General features: G+C 38.8%; 1 protein-coding gene across 1 annotated transcript in view; it reads right to left on the minus strand.

The window, feature by feature from the left end:
• The window catches only part of pik3r5 (phosphoinositide-3-kinase, regulatory subunit 5), a 22,867-nt gene extending 12,150 nt beyond the window's left edge, over positions 1-10,717 (minus strand). Inside the window, exons 1-2 of the mRNA XM_035659968.1 lie at positions 10,483-10,717; positions 1,482-1,597 (exon numbers count right to left, since the gene is read on the minus strand). Of these exons, the coding sequence (XP_035515861.1) occupies positions 1,482-1,581 (100 nt within the window). The 5' untranslated portion in view covers positions 1,582-1,597; positions 10,483-10,717. The remainder of the gene's footprint in view (positions 1-1,481; positions 1,598-10,482) is intronic.
• Positions 10,718-12,282: the final 1,565 nt, after the last annotated feature.

The following is a 12,282-nucleotide window of genomic DNA, read 5'->3' on the forward strand; positions in this document are numbered from 1 at the left end:
ATACTGGTATCGGAATCGGAACAACTCTAGGAGCTGCAGTTACCAAAGAAGTAACACAACAGCAGTTTGGGTTACACAGAAATGTTTTCCAAGAAATGTGTCAGTCGCTGTACTTTTCTAAAGTTAACTGCAACCTTCATGAGTATTAACTAGAGAGCTCTTAACTTTCTAAGATGCCAGCTGCATGCGAAGCTGCACATTTCAGATGATCCTGTTTAGATGTATATTTGATCATCTCTGTAAGCAGAAGGCAAACAAGTACAAGTTCAAATTAATGTGATTACACTCATAGAGACAACATTCACCTCCCTAGAAATCTTATGAACAGATACTGGAGTCACAAAGGCCTATGCTATGATGGAGCAGTGAAGTGGAGAAGGAAACATAAAAAACAAACTTGTTTTATATGTCAAAATCAGTCTTTCAGGGGGATAGCTAAAATTGAACATGTGTATCCGCCACTCTATCTGGCACTGGTGGATATGCAGGAGGCCGATGCAGATTTGATTAGCCGACCTGTTTTTACACCCTGCACCGCAATGACTCCTGCCTCATGATGCCTCACTCACACACTGTGGTCTGTGCCACCACTTCCTCCCAGCTGTCTATTCACACAACTTCCTCCAGCACCCAATAACATGCTCCCCTGATGATCATACAGCACAGTGTCACCAACAACAAGCTCAGACGCGTATATGCTCAAACATCCCGTGTGCTGTCATATGCTGCTCTTGTGTTAAGAAAGTGAGAACAAACATGTTTTCCAGTCAGCACTGCAAACAGCACATGTCACATTTAAATGTGTTTAGCGGAGTTGATACTTCTGAGACAATGTGTTGTTTGTACATTTCTAGAAACTGAAGGTTACAGGGGTGACCCTGTGCAATAGCCACAAGGCCTTGAGCAAGACTGTTGGATAATTGTAAGCAGCTCTAGATTAGCACCCAGACAAAATGATAAATGTGATTAGCTCTAATTTGACAATAATTTGGCTGAGGCACATGAGCACTGGAGAAGCCAGGATTGAACCACAACCCTGTAATAAACCTTTTGTCTGACTTGTCACAGCAGGACACGTACAGGTGGATCTAATATCTTTAACAATAACTCAGTGTCCCAGTAACACATTCCAGTGGAATGCAGCCATCATTAATGTTATCAAATACACCTGTGCTTTTCGTGCTATGACAGGTTTAAAATTCCTGTTGATTCATCTCATCCTCTCCTTATCCTGAGATTGTTCTAAAATGGCCTTGGACCAAAGAACCAAAGAACAGGTGATACGATTTTGGTGTGGCTTCAGATGCTAGATCATAAGTCCCACAGAACTTCAATTATTCTCATTGTAGCAGTGTAGAAACGCAATTAGTTGTTGTTACATGCGTCCATGTCTGCTGCTACAAGCCCTGACTAAACTCTTTTCATCGCAACCAAATCTCAGCTGTGGGTTCTCATCATTAGTGTAGTTGCTGGAGTCTTACCGTTCCAGTGGTGCGCTGCTGTGGGGCTTTGTCTCAGCCCATCCAGACACCTGTCCAGAGCATGCTGGATTCTGTCCTCTGTACACGAGGTGTGCTGCATCTTCACCGTTCAGGTTCTGTGGAGGGAAGAGAGATAGAGCTGATATTAAGTATCAAAATATGATACATAACTCCATTAACATTCATGTGTTCTATGGAATATTACCTTCGAATTCATTTGTATGCATATGATAATGTCCATGTGCACACACAAACACAGCCTTCTGTTTTCATGTGTTATCATGTCTGTTTTGCATGAGGGCAGATCACCCGCTAAGTATGAAAATGAGTCTAAGAAGATACACAAACCATGAAGAGATATTTCTAAGCAGGAGGAAAAACAGACACGGTTTGATTGTATTGCTGTTTTGTTGCCATAGTTCCTGAAATGTCACATGTGATATGATGCCTGTTCTGCCTCAAATCCGACAGTTTTATGAAGAGTCTTGAAAAATGTTGAGAAGAACCACATTAGCTATCATGTTCTGTGATAAACATCAATAACAAATGTCCTTCTAGATGGAAGAAGGAATGACGGTTTTACAAGTTTTACAAAAAGGAACTCTTACTGCAGTAGTGTAAAATACACTTCCCCTAATGGAGCAGAGTTTGGGAGCGGCTTTTTTTCCCTCCCCTCTCCTCTTGTTTTTCCTGTTTCTTGTACCCCCTTTCAAGTAATTTCCCCCTGGGGATTATTAAAGTATTTCTGATTCTGATTTCTGATTCTGATTTCTGATTCTGATACACAGGGGACTATAGATATGTGTCTACGGTCAGTAATTACATGATTCAAGGAGGCTATGTCTGAATACATGACATTCTAACATTACTCAAGAAGCTTTCATAGCAAGATTTAGGCAAAACAAAACAAGCCCACAATTTTCACCATATGACTTATCTGGTAGGGTAAAATAGAAAAACTGCCCTTAGTGACTTCAGTGATTTCAAATCAGTTTCAAATCATTTCCACATCAGTTGTGAAACAATGCTGTAGATCAGAGAGATGAGGTGAATATAGTGAAATATTTAATTCCTGTATGACCACAACGTTGAAAATGCATCATATTTTCACCACTGACTCACCGGAACATGCTGAACTTCATTTTTATAACTTTCAGTTTGTTAGTGCATTTTACGGTTTTTCATGCAGCATCTGAGGACAACCCAGGTGTGGCAAGTTGTTTCAGTTCTGTTATAAATGCATCCCATCAGAAGCTATATGAATAATAAGATACCAGGGAAGTCCCATCAGCAACTCAAAAGAGTTGAGTGACAGATTTATAAATCATGGCTGTCTTTTGGGTAGATAAACAACATTCATGGTGACAGGAGTTCAAAGACACAGTTTGAAAGCTGCAGTCCCAACCAACCAAAACCAAAAGTCAACCGAGACTGCTGTCCAAACCAAGGAAAGAGTTGCTGTAAAAACAGAAGCCATATGCCCCAAATTGTGACCACTTCTTCACTGGTAACTACAACATTGCAAGATTTTTGAATTCCCCCTGAAAATTGCACAGGTGTTTTTGTGGGGGGACAGCTTGCACCCAATACAGTCACTCACAAAACAACCTCCGTAAAGAAGCATTTGATGGTCAAAACAATGTGCACAGTGAGTACGTTGCTGCCCTGCTGCCATTTCTCAGGGAAACCCTGTCATGTTAAACTCATTGAGGTTTCGAGATGTTTTCTACATTGGTGATCACCAACACCACACTACCATAACTTACATAAATCTACTGGATCTCCATCTTTTAACTATATTTATTCTTAGATTTATCTATACCTCCAACAGCTTGTTAAAATGGAATCCAGCTACATAAGATTAACACTGACACTAACATGCAAGTAATGTCATCCATGGATTAACCTTTTTTTTTTCTTTTTAAAAATGAGAATACTGTGTCTCACTAATGGCATTTTTAAGACAATTAATTAATTTATTTACCATATAAATAGTGTGGAGGTCGTTATATTATGTGTAGGCACGTAAGGCAACTAAATCAATTTGAAAAAAAAGGCTACAGTCTGTTACTTTCCATACATACAGCTCTTTGAAGTTGCATGCATAATCTAGCTAATATGAATATAAAAATCAATAACTGGTTAAGGAACATCTGAGTGAATGGGATATACAAATACAATTCTATTAAGAACAAATTTAAATTAAAATAGTTTCATGTTCTATAATGTGCTTATATACTGTTTCAATATGGTCATGCCAATAAGGACTCTTTGAATTTGAAAATTTTAATAAAGAACTTTTATCCAAATAAAAATCCTATATTTTGTCAGCGAATGAACATATCTGTGAAATTTAGTTTCAATCTAGAAAATATTTCTGAAAGTTGTGAAAGATTTTTGAGTTTTACTTGAGTTTTTACTAGACCCGAATCAAATCTCACAGGAACATTTAATGAACATTTATTGGAATGTGGTCAGAAGAGAAGTTACAGGGTGGTTGGTAATGTATTATGTTGCTGCTTGATATATTTTTAAACCTTGTCTTACCTCATATTAGACTTTTTTCATGGAAATACAACATATGCTGTGCAAACTCTGGGAAACATCCCAATTTGAGAAGCAGAACAACCATAGGCCACTTCCCTAAAGAAAACAGGGCAAAGCTTTTTAAAGATTTTTTGTTTTAGAAATTGAGTGGCTCAGCATTTATTTATTTGTGATGTATTTAGCTATATTTCCATTTTAAATATGTTAAATATACACGCATAATTCATGAGGTTGTTTTGATCATGGAAAATAAGCATTCTGCGCATTTGAGTCCTAACAGTGGGAAATCAGCATATGGACAGAAATGAGCAATGATATCAAAAACTGTTTTTGCCTGATTACATCTTCTCAAAATTTCCCCAGAGAGCGTGACAAATTCCCCATTGCACATGAAAGCTAGAAATAAATGAAGGCTGTCAAATGAATAGTGTTAATAAATGACTCACTTGCTCTTACACACCAACTCACCAAACACCTGACTCATACACACATACACATAGTGTACAAACCAATAGTGTGACATTTTGGTAAACATGCTTATTTGTCTCTTTACAAGAGTAAATCTTGTTAGATAAGAAGATTGATACATTCAATAGCCTCTGCCTGTCCATCGCATATCTCGAAAACCGCTGAATCTGTATAATCCAGTACTCCCACAGTGATTGACAAGAATCTTTGTCTGTTCAGAATTGTCAACTTTTATCTGATCAGCCTTGGCGAGTGTATTGCTGAGGACCCAAGGTAGTGCAGTGTCGAGTGTGAAGACAAGGGTTTCTCGAGAAAACGGCAACACTTCCAGAGGCCAAGCAATCAACACGTTCTGAACAGCCATGTCCTGAATGGGCACTGCACTAGTAAGGCTAAAAGCAGCAGTTAACTTCGTGTTAGCTTAATTTGGCAAGACTGGAAGTATGTAAATAGGTGAGATTTAGAAGTGGATTTTGTTTTCCATGTTTCCAGGCTTTATGCTAAGCTATGCTAGCCAAGCTAAACACCTGCTAATACCAAGTGGTATGTCCTATCTAACGATGGACAAGCAAGCTAAGTAACTGTGAAACTATCCCTTTAAAGGTATGCAACATAAGCCAACATAAAAAGTAAAAAGAACAAAAGAACACAAACACACCTATGGACATGTGTGTTACATGTGTAACACTAACAATTGTCCATATATTTACCCACAAACATGCTTGAACACATATACAGTATACAGTGCAGACACACACACACACACACATATACTGTACAAACATCCGATTCACTGACCTCATTATTAACACCGGTGGAGCGATGGGCCAGGAAGCTTATGCAAACCCAAGTTCAGGAGGCCAGAGGACTGAAGCTCAATTATCCCCCCTACCCCCACCACCACCACTTCAGTCCTTTTCCTACAGTTACCATTCAACAACAATACCAACAGCTCCAGACGTAAACACCTCCACGTAGCCCTTTTTCTCAGCGGTTCCTCCTCCCCAGAGAGGTATTGTGTCTAAAAGGTGTCCCGAGTGGCACCAAGCAGGGGTATAGAGCCAAGCGTGTTGGACACTTGTGCTTAGGGCTCCGGTCATTGTCAGGGTCGGACAGAGCTGGATGAGAGCCCGGTGAGAGTGGAAGGAACTAATAAGTTAGAGCTGTGATGACTCTTGCATCCAGGATGGGGTTCAATGGAGATGTGTAAAGGTAATAAAAAAGGTGAAGACCTTATATGAGGTGGCATGATGCAGTGAAAGTGGTCTGAGGCTTATTAGTAGAAATAATTATGCTGACGACAGGTTACTGTTTAAGGAATTGTGTTGGTGTTATCACTTTTACAGCAATAGTCTTATTTCACATTTGTTTTAAGTCTGAAAGAGTTTATTCTCAAAGAAAAATTAAACAAGAAGATCAAAAATGTCATACAAGCCAGTGATGTAACAATTATCTAAAGTCAGGGCAGGGTAGCTGATGTACAGTTTTTTATGAATGTAAATTTACTATTACAAGCATAAAAACAGGTTTATTTGTGAAAACAATCACAGCTAATGAACATATCATCAGAAAGCTAGGGTACCAAGGCAGTGTGAATGGTGCTGCAATATACGCGGATTGGGATTTTAACAGAAAAATTCCATCCCAAGTCCACAGTGTCATCATAGTTGTTTACGTAGAGTCGCTAGTTGTGTTGCAAATGCATGAGTCTGTGCTGTTTCATAAGAGGATGTATGCAGCACGTCCCTACGAGTCAACAAGGTCACTTCCACTTTTTCATGGGTTTCAACTCACAAAATCAGACAATAACAAGCAGCCTTCATGTGGTGGAATAACTATTTGAAACAATCTCCAAAACTCAAAAAGTGAAGTAGATTTAAGGTGGATTAAAAGAGTTTCAGAGATAGTCTCCTATCAAAAGAAAAAGAGAAGTAGTCCATATGTTACAATGGTGTAATGTTTTAACCATGGTCTCCGTCAGGCAAACATCCAGGTGAGCTAAAAAGGAGGTTAAAAAAACACCTGGTGGCAATTGTCACCTAATTGCCACCAAAGAGAAAAACCACTGATCCTGACAACAACACTAAAAACTATTTAAGCATAGACTCCTCTTAGCCTCTCTCTCATTGCCTATATTGATCACATTGTCCACAGTAGTGTTATAAACAATGTACCTTTTACCTTTTACCTAAGGTTGCCAAGATCAAGGTGAACATAAACAAGCACCAAATGTCAGAAAATGATGTAGTACAATGGTCCAGTCCTTGATGCTTAAGCTTATTAAGCTTATACAGGTAACTGTCTCAGTACAAGTATACCTGTGTGTCTCTGTCTCTGTCTCTTTCTCATGTCATCCTCTTTTTCCTCTCCCTCCATCTGCTCACAGGCTGCTTCCCACCTCTCCCACTGATCCCATTACCAACTGCTTCCTAACAGGAAGAGAGCTTCCCTGCTCAGCTGAGGAAGCAGGTGCCTCCCTATTGTTGCGGTGTGATCAGACCCTGAGATATACTCCCACAGACCAGAGAAGAGAGCTTGTGTATACGTGTGTGTATGTGAGTGTTTGTGTGTGTCTGTCATTTTTACCGCCCCCAATTGATAGAGTCTGATATTCACATCCAGTCTTCCTCTGCTGGCCCATAGAGCCCCCCCCCCATATTCTTTACTGACATACTGGATGTGAACTGGCCTCTTATGGCTTTAGGAAACAACAGTGGTTCAACACCAAAGCGCTACTGTAACTAAGTGCTTCCCTCTTGTTCAAACAACCGCTACCGGTGAGAACTCTCCAGTCTGTTAAACCAAGTAAGTAAAAAATGGACCAGTGTGTGGCATAAAGCACATCTTTTGTTTTTGCCATTGCAAAGCACTCAAGTGAATTTCACAGATGAGCTTTAAAGTTTATTCTTGATCTAGGAAACAGCAGTTGACACAACAATCTCACATCCATATCACATGATCTTCATCAGACGACAAAGTTTGCATAGTTGTCATGGAATTGCAGAAGCACTTTAAGGACTACATGTTGACCATGAGGGGAGATTGTTGTTGTTTCCAAGGTAAAGATTAAACTTTGATGCTCTGCAGGCAGATTTGAAACAAAAAATCTTACATTTAATGTAATTTGACGATGATTGTTTCCTCATAACGAGTCCAGCAAAACTGTTTTATTGCAATGTCTTGCAGTACATATTAACTTAAAACTTCAAATAGACCATACTCTAGAATTAGAGTATGCGCAACTGCATAGATGTGACTTGAGTAGGAAGTACGTTATTGGCTTTAAAAATAAACCAAGATGCAACAATCTGCTCTAGCACATTTAGCTACAGCATAGAGGTTCTGTCACTTAGGGAACAGAAAGCTACTCTGTATAACCTTTGGTCTTCACTTCCTCAATAAACACTGATAAACATATGATGAAACTACCATGAATGCAAATATCAGGTGCTATAATACAGTATGCCCAGTTTCACATTGAACAGTATTGTGTTTTATCATTTAACAAATGATGATGATGACGGAGTAAGTCATGATTTTCAGTAGAAAACCATGTCCTCTTATATTTGTTTAAATGTGATATGGGTAAGAACATTTGGGTGCTTTACATCACTGAATATTCTTTGTCACAACAGGTGTAATTGTGCATGTGCACAGATGCATATGCTCACACACGGGGTGTTGACCTCAAAGTGTGTGCCTTAAAAGGTGAAAACAAAGATTTTACTGATACCACAGCATAAGGCAAACAGGAAGCAATGTTGTGAATAACATACAGTGCTGCTCTAGGATACTGCAATAAAAAAAACAACAACAATACATTGTGACAGTCCACATTGTGACAGCATTCATTCTTCATACCTGATATCTGTGGTAAACAACAAACAATATCTACCACCAGAAATCAACATCATCAGTCTGTTTGTTTTTGTTTTTTTACTTTATTATTTCAAGCCTGACACATGATCTACTCTGGCAGTTTTTCTTTCTCAACAGGAGGAGATGATTGTATTCAAACTGATTGCGTAATTAAACAATTTCTACAAAGAATAGAGGATCCCTTCCTTTGGCTGTGCAGGAAGAGTCTGTCTTTATCTGACAGGCAGGCTGTAAACTCAATGCATTTAATGCTTAGAATTTTTTTTCTGGAGAAAAACTTATGGTAATGGTATTTATTAAGTTGCAGGCCACCACTGAGATAAAAGTTGTCCATTAAACATGTGGCATAAACCTCAGGGCTATAGCGATACATCAAAGCTAAGGTTAGCTACTTGTTATTTTGTAGAATGAAGTCTACCCTTTCAGAACAGAGCAGCGTATATTTGAAACACAGAATAACGAAAATAAGGATTTGAGATTGACTTGCACTGACTTGAAAGTGGATTTCAGACTTAAAGACCTGACTTCCTAAAATCCTGCATAAAACCACACAGCTGGAATATTTAATTATTTCACCTATGTATTGAAATGTGTTAAGAAAATGTTTAAATGTTGAGTTAACAACAGTTTAATGGTCAGGAGTCAAGACTTTAGACTTGACTTGGCCTTAACTGGCTTGACACAAAAAGTTATATAAAGCGCTTTGTGGCTCCAGAGGGATCTGGGTCTGATAAATTGCCTCAAGTGACCCTAGGTTTTGACAAGGAAGAAAAGACATCTGTGGTTCTGCTGCATTGATTTTGATCCTTTTCTTTAAACTATCCATCCAGAGTCCAATAAAGTAATAGGAGTGAAAGTCTAAATTCATGGAGTCCTTGCTCAACTTAAGACCTAAACTGGACAAATAAAATAGTTTTATTGTATGTGGCAGTTTGCCTGATCAAGATCTCTGGAGGTCACAATTTGCCATCTTCCGTTACCTCTACATTACTGGTTATGACGCAAATGTGTGTGTGAAAATGATCTCCATTACAAAAGACACCTGTACTGTGTTTTTAATCTAAATGTGGTTGGTTTACGTAGTAAAAAGGATGTTAAGCTCAGGCGTTGGCTAAGTATAGTTTCTATAAAGGGTGGAGCCCTCAAAGTCCACTAACAGACAGTGTTGTGTCAGACTGAACTTGTGCTTCAGTGACAGTTACTTGCATCCCTCTTTAACACTTGTGAGGGCAGTTGTATCTATCGAAATAAATAAACTATATTATTCCTGCATATAAATGTTCAAATCAATCACACTTCACCTGCTCTGTAAAACAAACTACAGACACTGGAATTACCCATGAACTCATTTCAACTTATCAGCTTTAAGGGGCTGACACAGATATCTGAGATTAACAGATGGCAGACTGGCTTAAATATGTTACCATTTACAGGTATTAGTCGACATTTAAAGCAAGATAACATCCAGACGCCCAACACGTGCTTCTGTCTTTCTACTTCCTCAGCAGTTATTAAAAGCATGAATCATACAGAGCGTCTAAAAAAGAAGAAGTGTCCAAAATGGTATCACTGTGGGGGGTCTGTGAGCTCACAGAGGGCGGCTGTCAACATGTCAGCCCTGCTTTTCCCATCACTGTGAGGCTGACACAGTCCATGAACTCCTCTGACAGAAAACAAGACACCCGAGGCTTTCATATTGCAGAGAAATGAAGTGTGATCTTATAAAACACATTTACATGAGTCAAAACAAGATGATATGGTAAGTTGACTCTGTCAAAAACAGCTTTAAAGACAAGAGTCCCCAAGATGTATGGGGATGTATACCCTTTACACTGTATAGATAGATGAAGCAATATAATACTGTCACAAATCATCATATTCTGAGATATTTACATTCATACCTAGATGAAAACATGTTAATACTTCCAAATCAATGCTCAAGTGTCAGTCATGGAGTCACTGTCCCCTAAACATTACCAGAGAAGACAAACTCTGTCCTCAACTCATCGGGTTGACAGTCAGTGACTTCTGTCCCTGTCTAAGCCCACAGCAGGGAGTGGATGCCCTTCAAAATAAATTTTACCCATTACTGCCTCTGTTGTCTTACCTGTAACTTACTGTCCAACATCCATAACCTCTGTATGCACCCAAAGAGTCCAAAAAGTCCAAGGCAAAGTGTCTCCAGCTCAGTTCCACTGCCATTCATTCACCACACACATCACGGTTTAACAGACAAACCCACATCCTGGGCACAGCGGAGCAGTACTGTGAAATCAGCCGCTGGTATCTGGTTGTAGCTCTCTGCTGCGCTCAAAGACTTCTGCACGTCACACACACACTGCGCCTCACAAACAGGAAGTGTAGGAGAGAGGTGCATGTGAGCACAATGAGAGAGGCTGCTGGTGTGTATAGGTGGGAAGTGCAATTGTGTGTGCGTGTGAGTTGCTACATGCGTGTTTGAGAGGTTGCATGTGGATTTTGAAGGGATGTTGGCCCCTAAAAGGAAGTCATTTGTTTGACATGTTTGTTTTCATGCTATTTTCACACTTGTGAGTAAAGTGTCTTTGTTTGGGTGGCTTTGTTCATTATTTTCTTGAGCTGGTCAAGTAGCATTGGTAGTACTGTGCTTAATTGCCTCAACACAATAAACACAAACAGGGCTTTTGTTTTTCAGGGATTTTGACCCATCAGCATTTAAAATCAATGATGCACTGCAAATGAACAAGATCAATAATCATCATCTAATATGATGAATCCAGTTAAAATAAACATTTCAAGCCCTGACAGATTGTAGCTAATAACACAAAGCATAATGACTTTTACTTTGATGCAAGTAATTATGTGAGCAGAATGTGAGTTTATGTGGTACTTTGTGTTTTTTTCTACAAAAATTATTAGATCCATTATTCCTGCTCTCTGTCTCTCACTCCGCAACCTGCTCAGTTAGGGAAGCACTGGCCTTACTTCCCCCTCCTACTTTGCCTGTCATTTACATTTCATGTATTAGTGCAACTGTGAATTCCCCTTCTCTTGAAGAAATGGAAATTTGGTGACAAGCCATTCAAAACAGTGACAGTAAATGCTTAACATTGTTACATGCAGCTCTGCACCATTTTGCCTGGAGTAATATCTGGACATCTCATTTAAAGCTTATATACATACCTTTATGTGAATGAGTAACAGTGGTTTAAACATCTAATGAAACATTGTGAAGAGATGAAATTGTTAGAGAACATGTTCTTTTTATATTAAGAAACAATCTATTGACAAAAAATATTTAATACTTCCACAGAGCTTCAAGGTAAATAATTTGATGTGATTCAGTGTTATCAGAGAAACATGTTTTTATTGTTACATTCAATTATAAAACATTAGATTTTATTTTTTAAGAATAGTATCCGAGGTACTGATCAGGATATGCAGGATTGATAACCAAAACTTAAACTGGTCATGTCTTCAAAACTGTCACCATATGCTCTCCCCTCAGTGGTGACTTGTTGCCATGTTTATCTTATGAGCCCTGATAATCACTGCTCCAAAAGACATCTAGTATTGTGCTGAACATCTAACTTCCAGTAACAAGACAGCTGCAAACTTGCAGCCAGGTAAGTTATCCCAGACACCGAGGAGTGAAAAATGTGTGATATTAAAGTGAATGCAAAGAGAAAAACCAGGCAAGAACAGGATCCACAAATCTATCATAATGGTTCAAAATTGCAAAGTCATTGAAAATTAAAAAAAACTGAATGAAAAAGAGAAGGAGGTGGTAATGTGATCACATTTGCTCTTTTAATTAATTTTTTTGTACACTTTTTTAACACCTCAACATTGGCTAACATGTTGTCTAAAGGTCTCTATAGGGTTTGCACAATGGAAAGATTTTGTTGAAATGTTTGTTTTTAAAGTC

The sequence above is a fragment of the Morone saxatilis genome, unplaced genomic scaffold (assembly GCF_004916995.1).
Source record: "Morone saxatilis isolate NCDOM2014 unplaced genomic scaffold, NCSU_SB_2.0 Contig17, whole genome shotgun sequence".
Lineage (NCBI taxonomy): Eukaryota > Metazoa > Chordata > Actinopteri > Moronidae > Morone > Morone saxatilis.